This window comes from Pseudonaja textilis, chromosome 7 (assembly GCF_049901715.1).
Source record: "Pseudonaja textilis isolate UNSWEBS1 chromosome 7, rPseTex1.2, whole genome shotgun sequence".
Classification (NCBI taxonomy): domain Eukaryota; kingdom Metazoa; phylum Chordata; class Lepidosauria; order Squamata; family Elapidae; genus Pseudonaja; species Pseudonaja textilis.
In genome coordinates, this window is record NC_141996.1 from 1,721,351 (window position 1) to 1,735,465 (window position 14,115).

Consider the following 14,115-nt stretch of genomic DNA (forward strand, 5'->3'; position numbering starts at 1 on the left):
TATATATATATATGGATCTTTGGTTGTTGGGTTTTCTCCAGCGTAAGTGAAGTATCTAAGCAACGTTCGATGAAGTCTCATTCATCATCTTCAGGCTTCTGTCTCCGGCTCTGTGCTTCTCAGAGTAATGTGAGATTGCAGCTGCTTCCTCCTTTTAACTGCCAGTGGGGGTGGGACTTGATTGGGTGGGGGCTTGGCTGTGTTCTGATTGGGTGGGGGTGTGTTCTCATTGGTAGGGGGTTTGGCTGTGTTCTGATTGGTTGGGGGGTTAGCCGTGTTCTGATTGGTTGGAGGCGTGTTCTGTGTTCAGCCAAACCCCCTACATACATACATATACATACATACATAACACACACACACACACACACAGACATCTTATTTTCGGGGAAACATGGTATTTAAATGATTGTCCACTAGTAGAAGGGTAGAACAAGTCAATGGTCGGCCAACCATTTTTGTGACCCCGAATTTGGTCCAAAATAAGGCCAACTTAAGGACCTTCTCAACGAAGCTGAGGACTTAGAACTCAGATGTTCCTGAAAGAAAGGCAAGGTCCAACTCACGGAGATGGATAGAGAAGGAGGTTGCGGCTCCATCTTATGTTGGCTTTGCAGCCTGCTAAGCAAGTTCTCCAGAAGTGGTTCTTCAATCATTTCCTCGGCCGAAAGAGATCGCCACAGCTCAGATGGACTGCTGCAAACGGGAGGAAGATTGAAGGAATAGACCAAGTGGAATGCTGGTTAAAACCTAGTCTGTCTCCTTGAGGGCCACATCACTCACATCCTTCCCAATTGATGGATGTAACCAAAGAACCTGGGCTTTTTTAAAAAAGCTACTTAGGGATAGTTCGCACAACATGCTAAGAAATATTCAGGTTCTCCCAACCGTTAGCTACCCAGTCTCATAGTTGTATCCATTTGCATGTTGTATGAACTCAACCTACACATTGTTTTGAAGGACAAGGTAGCTCATAATATTGAATTGAATTGAATTTGGCCAAGTGTGATTAGACACACAAGGAATTTGTCTCCGGTGTACCATGCAAGGTAGCAGAATAATGATCATCATAATAATATTAAGAGGGAGGAATAAAGAAGACGATAAGAAGGATAAATAATAATACTACAGCCATACTACATGGGTAAACACACATTAGACATATGGTAATATAGGACTTAATGTAAGTGCTTAATATAATATCCATATTAAGAAAACTCAACTATGTTGCCCCCACCCCCACCCCAAGTAACATGGGTTTAACATATCTGAAACCAGCAATAACATACTAGTGACTCAAATGACATGTATGGGTCATGACAGAACATGTCCCCACACTGAGCTGGATGGAAACTAACCAAGAAGAGAAGCAACCTAGAACTCAGGAGAAATTTGCTGACAGTGAGGACAATTAACCAGTGGAACTGCTGGCCACCAGAAGTTGTAGGTGCTTCATTCACTGGAGCTTCCAAGAAAAGACTGGACAGCTACACGTCTGAAATGGTATAGGGTCTCCTGCCTGAGCAAAGGGATGGACTAGAAGACCTCAAAGGTCCCTTCCAGTTCTATTCTGATTGAAGAATTGATTTGTTGGATTTGTTAAAGAGACTCTGAGTGGATTGAATCCCAGTCTAATTTTGCTTTCTCCTGATGGGGCCTCCAAATACATCCAACCCACAACTCCTGAATGCCATGGGCTGGGAATTATGGGAGTTACGATAACCGTACGTCTGAAGGAGGCCAAGCCTTATGCTTGGGGTTGACTTAAGGCACTGTTTCTCAACCTTAAGGCAATTTCCAGGTGCGTAGACTTCAACTTCCAGAATTCTCCTCTATGGCCCTATAAGGTGTGGAATTCTGGGAATTGAAGTCCCCATCTTGGGAAATTTGCCATGTTTGGGAAACCCCACTTAAGGCCCCAAATGAGGGATAACCAAAGTTGCCATAAAAACACAAGTGTTGCTACAGGTTTCGTGCTAGGGCTGGAAGGAGGCATTTGGCACCTGTCTGTTGAGATGGAATGTTCCAGAAGACTTGAGATAACGGTATCTAAGTGCTCGGTCCTGCCCGCCAACAACCCCACCAACTTCATCAGCAGTCTTCTGGTGCTGGGCCGATGGATCAGGTTCAAACGGCTGCAGATGCCTTCTATAATATCGGGTACCTGAGAGGACAGGAAGACAACGAGGAAGAAAGGTTCAAGAAGATGCAAACTTGTCCCTAGGCAAGAAATCACCTGTTCCCTCAAGCTCAACTTCCTTCAAAAGGTACTGCTATTGTAATAGTCAGTGAGAATCCTTGAGAGGGAAGAGGAGGAGGAGGAGGAGGAGGAGGAAGAGGAGGAGGAAGAGAAAGCAATTAATTTTTCTTTTGTTCAAGAATGAAGGAAAACTCACCAGGTGGCTTTTCACATTTGTCGTCCTGAAGATCTCTAAAAGCTTTTAGATGGTTGAATAAGCAAAGTACCTGGAAATAGGGGCTGCTAGGAGTCTCCTGTGTTGGATACAGGAACTTCTCCAGGGTTTTATTTTGGGGGGGGGGGAAGTCTCACTTACCTTTTCCATTTCTGGGCCGCAGGTCTTTGCAATGCTGGCAAGAAGTGACTCTGTAGCTGCCAAAGAGAAATTACTGCAAGGGTCGGTCAGTCCATCCAGGACAGTCAGGAGGAAATCTGTCTTCTCTCTGGGGCTGAAGTGAGACGCTGAATACCTGGAGAAAAGAGAGCAGGAAGGTATTCCTTTCCCTTTCCCCTTTCTCTTTCTTTTATCTTCAGTTCCTTTCCTTTCTTTCACTTTCCCCACTCTTTCACTTTTGGTTTCATTTTCAATTACGCTTTTGCTTTCACTTTCACTTTCTTTCCTTCCCTTCCCCTTCCCCTTTCCTTAGCCCTAATTCTAAATCTTTCCCTTCCCTTTCTTTTTCTTTCCTTCCACTTTTGCTTTCCTTACCTTTCCCCCTTTCCTTTCTTTTCACTTTTGCTTTGGCTTACCCCACACTTTCCCTTTCATTTTCGTTTTCACATGTTCCTTTCTTTTCCCTTTCCCTTTCCCTTCCCTTCTCCTCTCCTTCCCCTTTCTCTTTCTTTTATCTTCCATTCCTTTCTTTTTTTTTCATTTTCCCCACTCTTTCACTTTTGGTTTCATTTTTCAATTATGTTTTTATTTTCACTTTCACTTTCATTTTCACTTTCTTTCCTTCCCCTTCTCCTTTCCTTAGCCATAATTCTAAACCTTCCCCTTCCCTTTCTTTTCTTTTTCTTTCCTTCCACTTTTGCTTTTGCTTTTGCTTTCCCACACTTTCCCTTTCATTTTCATTTTCACATGTTCCTTTCTTTTCCCTTTCTCTTTCCCTTCCCTTCTCCTCTCCTTCCCCTTTCTCTTTCTTTTATCTTCCATTCCTTTCGTTTTGTTTTCATTTTCCCCATTCTTTCACTTTTGGTTTCATTTTCAATTATGCTTTCACTTTCACTTTTTTCCTTCCCCTTCCCCTTTCCTTAGCCATAATTCTAAACCTTTCCCCTTCCCTTTCTTTTCCTTTCCTTTCCTTCCACTTTTGCTTTTACTTTCCTTACCTTTCCCCCTTTCCTTTCCTTTCTTTTCACTTTTGCTTTGGCTTTCCCCATACTTTCCCTTTCATTTTCGTTTTCACATGTTCCTTTCTTTTCCCTTTCCCTTCCCTTCTCCTCTCCTTCCCCTTTCTCTTTCTTTTATCTTCCATTCCTTTCTTTTTTTTTTCATTTTCCCCACTCTTTCACTTTTGGTTTCATTTTTCAATTATGCTTTCACTTTCACTTTCACTTCCTTTCCCTAACCATGAGCATAACCCTAAACCTTTCTCTTTCCTTTCCCTTCCCTTCCTTTCCCCATCTATTTACTTCCTTTCCTTTCCGTGCTGGTCACAGGGTGGGCCTCCTTTCATTCAATTTACCTCAGCGACCCTGGAAGGATTTTTGAGGAAAACCATCGGATTCCACGTCTCCAGAAATTCCTGGTGCTTCCACTTAATGATGTTGGTGTGGACGTTCTTCTGGTCGAGTTTTGCAACTGGGACACAGCAGAATCGAGAGTGTTACTCCCCCTCTTTTACTCCTCTGTGTAACTCTTGGACCTCTCACATGAGCGGGCTGACTTCCCTCAACAGTTTTAACCCATTTAACCCACCAAGTGACCAAAACCAGGTTTAGTCCTACAGGTGGTCTCCGACTTACAACCGTTCATTTAGTGACTATTCAAAATGACAGCGGACCTAAAAATAGTGCCTGGTGGCTGTTTTCACATTTAGGTCCGTTGCAGCCGCCTCGTGGTCACGCGATCAAAATTTGGATGTGTGCAACTAACTGGCATTTATGATGGTTTGTAGCAACCCAGGGTCACACGATCGCCTTTTGCAACCTCTGACAAGCGAAGTCAATGCGGGAAGCCAGATTCACTTAACAACTGTGTGATTCCCTTAACAACTGCAGTCACCCACTTAACAACCGCAGCAAGTTAGGCCATAAAATGGAGCAAAACTCGCTTAACAGCTGCCTTGCTTAACAACAGAAATGGCTTGTATTGACTAAGGCTGTGGCTATTTTATAACTTCTGGACTTCAACTCCCAGAATGCCAGAGCCAGACATGCTCAAGAATTCCATGCTCGCTCAGAAATTACGGGAGTTGAAAGCCGGAGGTCATAAAGGGGCCATGAACTAGGGGATCCTCAGAGATGGAATGAAGGCCCCCCCACTTTTTGGAGCTAAATAAAGAAAGGCCCGTTCTGTTTGGGATTTAATCTGGACTAATCCGAGAAGCTGGATTTGATGGTGTCTGGAAGCCCCTTCAACCCTGCGCAGGGGTGGTATTCTAACCGGTTCGGACTGGTTCTATAGACCCGGTTGTTATGACAGTTCGGAGACCGGGCAAACTGTGTCCCAGGCTGCCCCCACTCCTCTGCCCCCCCCCCTTGGGGATGGGGCATGCTGCGAAAAAAAAGAAAATGAAGCCACGCCCACCCAGTCGCCTGGCCACACTCACCTGGCCATGCCCACAGACCCAGTTGTTAAAAAAATTTGAATCCCACCCCTGACCCTGGGGATTTTGGGGTGGACTTCGATTCCCGCTTCGCCCTCTTACTCTTTTGGCCCAACACGATGGAGAGGAGAAGGTGGACGCTCTTGGCTGCCTTTGAACATATTGACTTGATCGGATCACCGCAGCAGATTCCCAGAATGGCTACCAGGTGACCGAGGTGGGAGAACTTAGACTTGGTCTAAAGGGAGAGAAATGACCAGAGAAGAATCTTGTTGCAGAAGACCTTAGGCCACCAGAATTGAAATTCTAGACCTAGAAAACCTTGAATTACACTGTCTTCGATCTGATCTAAGTATGGTATATAAAATCATACATTGCAATGTCCTACCTGTCAGTGAATACTTCAGCTTCAACCATAACAACACAAGAGCAACACAATAGATACAAACTCAAGGTTAACCGCACCAAACTTGATTGCAGGAAATACGACTTCAGCCACAGAGTGGTCAATGTCTGGAATCCTCTACCTGACTCTGTGGTTTCTTCCCCAAACCCCAAAAACTTTAACCTTAGACTGTCTACTATTGACCTCACCCCTTTCCTATGAGGGGTGCGCATAAGCGCACCAACGTGCCTACCATCCCTGACCTATTGTTTCTTTTTATTTTTCTTCTGTGTATCCATGTATTCATAACTATGTTCTTACTTATACCTATTATCTTGTAAGCGATTGACAAACCAAATAAATAAATAAAATAAAATAAAAATAGAATTAGAAGCAAGGAGAGGGTGATCTGTGATTTTGCACAGTAGCGAGGAATGTGATCTTGAGAGGCTAGCACAAAAACGAAGAAGTCAAGCTATCCTCCAAAGCCCCTGAAGGCAGAACAAGAAGCAACAGATGGAAACTAATCAAGGAGAGATCCCACTTAGAACTAAAGAGAAAATTCCTGACCACAACAATAATTAACCAGTGGAACAGCTTGCCACTAGAAGTAAATTACAGGTTAACAGAGTTGGAAGGGGTACAGAAGTACAGAAGTTGTGGCCGCTCCATCCCTGGAGGTTTTTAAGAAAAGATTGGTCTGAAATGGTGTAGGGTCTCCTGCTTGAGCAGGGGGGTTGGGCTAGATGACCTCCAGGGTCCCTTCCGATTCTTGTTATTCTATGTGTCTTGAACTGGAGCCCACCGTTTTTTTCCACCTAGCCGTATGTTTGGAGCAAAAATGGAGCGGTTTCCAAATAGACCCGAATCTTTGCAGAGTTTTGAACTCCCAGAATTCTCCTTTACAGGTGCGCTGTCAAACAACTAACTATAATGCCATAAATAACCCCCCCCAAATAATAAATGCATAAAATAAGGGACAGAAGAGGAATCAATCATTTTGCTTTTCTTCGTGGTGACTCACGTCCATCTGCAATTTGTTGGCGACGTAGTTGAGGAGTGAGGCACTGCTCCAGATGGCCCTCTCGCGCAGGTCAGCCTCCGGGGACTGCAGCCAAGGAACCATGAGCTACGTGGGAGTAAGGGAAAGGGAAGAGGAAGAGAAACAGAGCTTTAGAGGGGGGGTGTCTGTTGGCTCGGGCACTCTTCGCGGTCACTGAAGATCAAACCGGACAGGCAGTGTCCGTGGAAAAGACCCCAAGAGAGACATCCCTGTGATTTAAAAGCAACTAGGAGGAGCTGAGGAGTGTTTCTGCGGTATGTGGTCAGATAACAGGTAACAGATAATCAGAGTTGGAAGGGACCTTGTAGGTCATCTAGTCCAACCCCCTGCCCAAGCAGGAGCCCCGATACCATTTCTGACACATGGCAGTCCAGTCTCAAGTGATGAAGCTCCCACAACTTCCAAAGGGTGGATTGTTTTCACTGTCAGAAAAATTTCTCTTTATTTCCAGGTTGAACCTCTCCTTGATTCCTTTCCATCCATTGTTCCTTGTCTGGCCTTGTCTGGAGAATAGTTTGACCCGTTCCTCCTCTCTGGGGCAGCCCCTCAAATATTAGAAGGCTGCTCTCCTGTCTCCCCTGGTCCTTCTCTTCCCTAGACTAGCCAGGCCCAGTTCCTGCAACCGTCCATCGTATGTTTTAGCCTCCAGTCCCCTCATCATCCTGGTTGCTCTTCTCTGCACTTTTTCTAGAGTCTCAACCTCTTTTTTTAATAGTGTGGTGACCAAAACTGGATGCAGGACTCTAGGTGTGGCCTTACTACGACTTTACAAAGTGGTATTAGTACCTCCCTTGATCTCAGTTGTACCCAAATATGCAATCTTGGGTCAAAGTGGGGAAGCCAGAAGTTGCTGTCATGCCCTCATTGAAGCCTGAATCTTCGGGAGAAGATGAGCTGGAACTAGAGCCGACTGACTCAAGGCGGAGGCTTCGTTGGCTTGGGAGGAAAATGGGGAGGAGCAGGCCCAGTCAGGCCGGGCCTTTTCAGGATTAGGATGGCTTGTAGCAGGGAGGAAGAGGGGTAGGGAGGAAGACGGGGGCAGGATGACCAAGGGAGGCTAAGCAGCGGACATGAGATGACAGAGCTCAGGCAATGAGCAAGGACCACCTCCTCCTGATCCGAGAGCACAGAGTGTGGAGAGAAAGCGAGAACAGCGCAGACTGACCCGAGGACTCGGGAGGAGAGCGCCTCGCCTTCTTCACAAGGCACACTTGGGAACTGAGACTTAAGGAGACGCTTATGGGGAGGGACATTGGTTGGGAACAAATGCTGAATTCCGGGAGTGTTGAGTGTTTGAACTTCAGGAAACAGGAAGAACGTCTTGCAAACAGGAAGTGACTAAACGGGCCTAGTTTTCCAGCTGCAAAGCCTGCCGAACCCTGCAGAAGCCTTCCTGAAGCCGCTGGGAGGCCGAAAAAGGCCTCAAACTGGCCGAAAATCAGCTGTGAGGTGCGCGCATGCGCAGTGAGATAAATTTGCCTGCAGCTCACGTGCCGGCAAAAATGGTTCTGCTTGCCGTAGGTTCGCCATTACGGACCTAGATAGTTGGGTCTCCATTGACCTAGGTGTAATGAACCAATAGTAAGATTTTCCTCCCGAATAACTTACTTGTAAGATCCTTTCCAGCTCCGAAGGAATTGGATTCTCCACCATTAATTGTTGGAGCATTTCACTGAAGGCTTGGTAGGTTCCAATGAAGAGATTCTAGGAGATACAAAGAGCAAGTTTTAGGACTGAGGAAGTAAAGAGTTTGTAAACTAGGAGCAGCCCAGAGAGGAAAAGACCACTGAATTCTTTATTGAATGCCCCAAAAACTGGTCAGCCTTGAAAGTTTGTGGCTAAGTATGTCTCCTGCAAACAATTCAAGAAGCCAGGTAGGGCAACGTCATCTCCAGATGTTGTAGGACAGTGTTCCTCAACCTTTGCAACTTTAAGATAAGTGGACTTCAACTCCCAGAATCCCCAGCCAATACAGGTGGACTTGTATATAGAATCATAGAGTTGGAAGGACCTTAGAAATCTTCTACAGTCATCAACCCCTGTCCAGTGAAAAATAAATGAATAAATGAAATTTTGCCTTCAGAAATTGTGGGTGCTTCAACACTGGAGGTTTTTAAGAGAAGACTGGACATCCAACTGTCTGAAATGGTATAGAGCAGAGGTGGAACTTGGCACCTTTAAAGGGGTTGGACTAGAAGACCTCCAACGTCCCTTGCGGCCCTATTCTGATTGATTGAAATATCCCAAACTTCTGAACCCAGCTCTACCTACAAGTCTGATGGGATCTTCTCACCCAATTTGAACTTCTCTTCTCCCTTCCCCAAGTTCAAATTGTCCACTCCTGGTTTAATGAAGAACATTGGCTTAGCTTGTAGAAGCCCAGTTCTAATTAAGTTAATCTTGTGAATAGAATTCTGGGGGATTCTGGGAGTTGAGGTGATAAAAGGACCATCATCACTCAATCCTGGTGGATCTCGGTGGACCTTCTCAACTCTACAGTTCTCTGATTCTATGAACACCATGGAACTACTAGCTCTCAGGCCCTGGTTATTGATCATCTGTGGCTCAGGAAGGATTGACTTTGTAGTTCATTGTTCCAGAGGTGAACATTGAACATGGTAGCTATTAACATCTACAAGACCCTTCCACTGAAGCAACGGCTAGAAGCAAGGCAGCTAGACAAGAGACATCCATGCATGGTGATAAGAAAGCGATCAAATCTTGGATCTGGACAGGATTTAGGAAATTAACGTTGACCACATCATACAAAGAGAATTTGTATAAAATGTTTTACAGGTGGCATCTTCCTTCGGCAAGATTGGCTAACATATTTAGTAATACATCCCCGAAATGTTGGAAATGCAAGCAATTACCAGGCACATATTACCACATGTGGTGGACGTGCAAAAAAGCAAGAGGGTTTTGGTGACAGATCCAGATTTGGTTAGAAAAAAAATGGTGGGTCAACAGTTAGAATTCAAGCCAGAACCATTTCTACTAGGAATTACAACAGCGGGCTTTAATAAAGGGTCAATATATTTAATACTACACATTCTGACATCAGCGAGAATGGTAAACACCCAACAATGGAAAAGTGAAAATACACCTTCAGAAAAGGAGATAATAAAGAAAACACCGCTTTGCACAAAACTGGATAGATTAACATTAGAATTTAAGAAATAAAGGGGAGAAAAAAATACTATGATACATGGAATAGATTTTACCAATGGTTGAAACTGAGAGGCGGGAGTCAGAATATAAAATAATTAGGCTAAGTAGACCCAGAATGTGACATTATATATGTACCAAAATGAGTACATTGGTCAAAAATAACTGTACGAACCTAGCAATGTATAAAATAGTATGTATGTTATCTGTCTTTTATTTCAGTGTGTATGGTGGAGGAAAAGTGAGAAAGGTCACATTGTCCTTGATATATGTGTAAATTTGTATATGTAAATTTGAGAGAGAGAGAGAGAGAGAGAAAGAGAGAGAGAGAGAGAGAGAGAGAGAGATAGAGATAGAAATAGAGATAGATAAATAGATAGATAGATAATAGATAAATAGATAGATAGATAGATAGATAGATAGATATAAATAGATATAAATAGATATAGATACATGGATAGATACATGGATGGATGGATAGATAGATAGATAGATAGATAGATAGATAGATAGATAGATAGATATAAATAGATATAGATAGATATAGATAGATGGATGGATAGATAGAAAGATAGATAGATAGATAGATAGATAGATAGATAGATAGATAGATAGATAGATAGATAGATAGAAAAAGAAAATGTGATCTATTAAATTGAGCGTACAGGCAAAAACAGGAAAATCTTGGAAAGGAAAACCAGGTTACCTTTGTGTACTGCACAGTAGAAGAATCCATTCCTTCTTCCTCCTGTCCAGCTTTCACAGGTGACAACGAGAAGACGGTCTTGAAGAAAGTTCGGAGTAGAATACCCTTCTTGTAGGACCCCATGGTTTTCATGATATGCTTCTTGCTGAAGGAAACGAAAAGAAATCTTGATATTTTGGGGGACACTGTGTCGGACAATCAGATGTGGACAATGCAAAACACACACACACACACCGAGTTCACAACGTTTGACCTGGTTCTCAAAGGGACAAAGCTGGACTGAAAAATGGCCTCTTTGGATCAGTGGTGGGAATCTACCAGTTTCTCTATTGGTTCGGTGATCATGCACTTTGCGTGCGCATGCAGCTTTCTCAGCACCAGCGGAGGCTCTGCCTCTCAGCCAATCAGCTGAGAGGATGAAGAAGAGAAAAGTGCAACGGTGAGTGGGAAGGCCAATCATGCATTTTTCTCTTCTTGCTACTCTCAGCTGATTGTCGGAGCTTTTGCGGAAGTGGTAGCATTTTTTTTTTACTACCAGATTGGGTGAACCTGGCCGAACCGGTAGAATTTCACCGCTGCTTTGGTTACTACTCCCGAGGAAGAATGAAGATTCTCAAAACCACGCAAAACCTCCCATGTGAAATGTTTGAAAGAATGGGGGCACCTATCATCATATGTGGTGGGAGTGCAAGAAAATGCAAGCATTCTGGCACAAAATATGGCAACGGCTAGAAGAAATGTTGGATTTAAAAATAAATTATACCTCAGAAATGTTTTTATTGGGAATAATAATAAGTGAGAATGTCAAAAAAGCAGATATTTACCTAATCATTGGTGTTATTACAGCCGCAAGATTATTAATTGCCCGAACATGGAAGTTAAAAGGAATACCAAGCGACGAAGCAATGATAGAAAAGTTTTTTTTCAGTGCGCTGAGTTAGACAGTATGACGTTAGGACTGAAGGAGTGAGATACTTCAGAATTCTGTGCGGTCTGGGAAAATTTCTATGTATGGAGGGATATGAAAGGAAGTCTAAAAAATGTGAACTAGAATTTAAGAAGAGATTGTATTGCAACGTAACGTCTAAGATAGAAATTGATATAAAGATCAAAGGTAAATATGTATATATATGTATATAAATGTTTATATTGTTGGATGATATTTTGCTCATATGATAATGTAAAGACTGAGATAGATGTCAAAACGACCAACACATTCAATGTTTTTAAAGCTTCATTTCAATAAAAACTATTTAAAAAAAAAAAAACCCTCCAATGTGAGGGCTTTTTAAGGTCTGAACTGATGTGCTCAATGTGTTCAACTGATGTATTTTTTTTCTGGCTTCTAAGCTAAGGAGATACACCATGAGCAGAAATTAAAATAGTTTGTTAAGTGCAACCAAGCTTAACGGCATCTTTTTAGCGTTCCCATGCTCCTGTTGTTGCTTAGGGATTTCTTAATGATAACCAGAAGAACAAACAGATTTCGGCTGTCCTCATTTGAACCCGCATCCTGTTTCCAGAAGACATTGCTAAAATTACTCTGGCAACTGCTGTTGACTCACGGGCTCTCTTCCTGTAGCCCCACGATACGAACGGTCCTCGACTTACGACGCATTTTGGGTGCTAGGCAATTTGGGGCAGATCATCACTCTGTAATCTGCGGTGATTTGATTCATTTATTTATTTGAATTTATTAGCCGCTTATGTGCTGGTCGAGGTTACCTGCAGCCAGTTATCCTGCTTTGAAGTCAAAGCAAGGAACTTTTTTTAAATGGCACTGCTTTGTACAATAGTGCCCAAGGGTTAGAGCAACTGGGAGGCACCATCCTTAAGTCCTTTTGCATTGGCTGGGGTGGGGGGGGATTATTTTATTCAACTTTATTCTATTTTAATTTAATTTTTTTATTTTGTTTTGTTTTATTTTACTTTATTCTAATTTAATTTAATTTTTTGTTTTGTTTTGATTGTTTATTTGATTATTTTATTTTACTTTATTTTATTTTACTTTATTTATTTTTATTTTGCTTTTATTATTACTTTGTTTTATTTTATTATTATATTTTACTTTATTCTATTTTAATTTAATTTTTTATTGTGTTTTTGTTATTTAATTTATTTTACTTTTATTTTAATTTTTTGTTTTGTTTTTTTATTTATTTTATTTTACTTTATTTTATTTATTATATTATTACTTTATTCGTGCCTTTATTATTTTTAGAAATAACTCAAGGGGGCAAACTTACCTAATTCTCCTTCTTCCTCCTATTTTCCCCAAAACAAGAAGGTGAGTTGGGCTGAGACAGAGGAATTGGCTCAAAATCACCTAGCTGGCTTTCGTGCCTAAGACTGGACTAGAACTCACCGTCTCCTAGTGATTGACACACCATCACCCAACTGCTTTTCAGGGCTAAGGCAGGACTAGAACTCACTGTCTCCTGGTGATTGGCCCAAAGTCCCCCAGCTGGCTTTCATGCCTAAGGCGGGACTAGAACTCACTGTCTCCTAGTGATTGGCCCAAAGTCACCCAGCCTGCTTACTAAGGCAGGACTAGAACTCACCATCTCCTGGTGATTGGCCCAAAGTCCCCCAGCTGGCTTTCATGCCTAAGGCGGGACTAGAACTCACTGTCTCCTAGTGATTGGCCCAAAGTCACCCAGCCTGCTTACTAAGGCGGGACTAGAACTCACTGTCTCCTGGTTCCAAGCCAGCACCTTAACCATTAGGCCAAACTGGCTCCATATTAAATCAGTGCAGACAGAACATCTATTATGGCAACTGTTTTGGCCTTTTGGCCATCTACCGAGATTCTAACATTTTCCCGAACACCTAAAGTAGACTATTTCTACGAATGTAAGTGGGAAGTTCGGAGGTAGATGGCTTGACTGCTCTGGACCACCAACATGAGGTCATCTAGTAGATTGACGGAGAAGCCAACCTACCTGCAATCAGTGATGGTGTTCAGAGCTTGAAGACATATAATGTTGGGCTCTGGAAGTTCTTGTTTCACCATCTCCTGTCAATGAGAAAGAGATGTCCCCCATCAGACCATCTCAGCTCCGCCAAGAACTTCAAAAGGTTGAAGACCTCAGCTCGTTTGGGTTCTGCTAAGAGTGGAAGATACAAAATTGAGCAGATAATTTTGGGTTCTGCTAAGAGTTGAGATTACAAGGTTGAGCAGTTAGGGTTCTACTAAATTAGGGTTCTGCTAGTTTGGGTTCTTCTAAGAGTTGAAGATATAAAGTTGAGCAGATAATTTTTGGTGAGGTCAAGGCTTAGACTGAAACAGGTCCAACCCACCCAGCACTGAATCCTAGCCAGTCCACCAAGGCAAATATCTAGAGCAATGTTTCTCAACCTTGGACTCTGGAAGATAGATGGACTTCAACTCCCAGAATTCCCCAGCCAGCCATCCCTGAATCACGGAAAAGGTCTATAAGGAAAAAAAATCCCCTTCGACGAATTGCCCGGCCAACTTAATTTCAGGGATCCATTCCTGGCAAGGTTGAAAAGCAACTATTAGAAATTTCAGATTTTTAAAAATAATCTGTGAAAGACGAGAAAAATGTGAATAGTCTTCCGTTTTGTCAGATGTCTGGATTTTGTTTTTATACAATCAGGGCGAGATAGATCGTCCTCAACTTACAACAGTTTATTTCGTGACCGAAGTTAGAACAGCACGGAGAAAAAAAGTGACGTGACCATTTTTCATGCTTACAACCCAGGGGTGGGATTCAATTTTTTTTTACTACGGGTTCTGTGGGCGTGGCTTGGTGGGCGTGGCAG

At 42.8% G+C, this 14,115-nt stretch overlaps 1 protein-coding gene across 1 annotated transcript in view; it reads right to left on the reverse strand.

The window, feature by feature from the left end:
* LOC148125215 (maestro heat-like repeat-containing protein family member 7) overlaps positions 1-14,115 on the reverse strand; it is a 44,867-nt gene that overhangs the window by 23,577 nt on the left and 7,175 nt on the right. Inside the window, 10 exon segments of the mRNA XM_087937874.1 lie at positions 564-693; positions 2,001-2,161; positions 2,553-2,693; positions 2,695-2,706; positions 3,925-4,040; positions 5,110-5,245; positions 6,417-6,521; positions 8,064-8,159; positions 10,330-10,474; positions 13,272-13,345. Of these exon segments, the coding sequence (XP_087794000.1) occupies positions 564-693; positions 2,001-2,161; positions 2,553-2,693; positions 2,695-2,706; positions 3,925-4,040; positions 5,110-5,245; positions 6,417-6,521; positions 8,064-8,159; positions 10,330-10,474; positions 13,272-13,345 (1,116 nt within the window).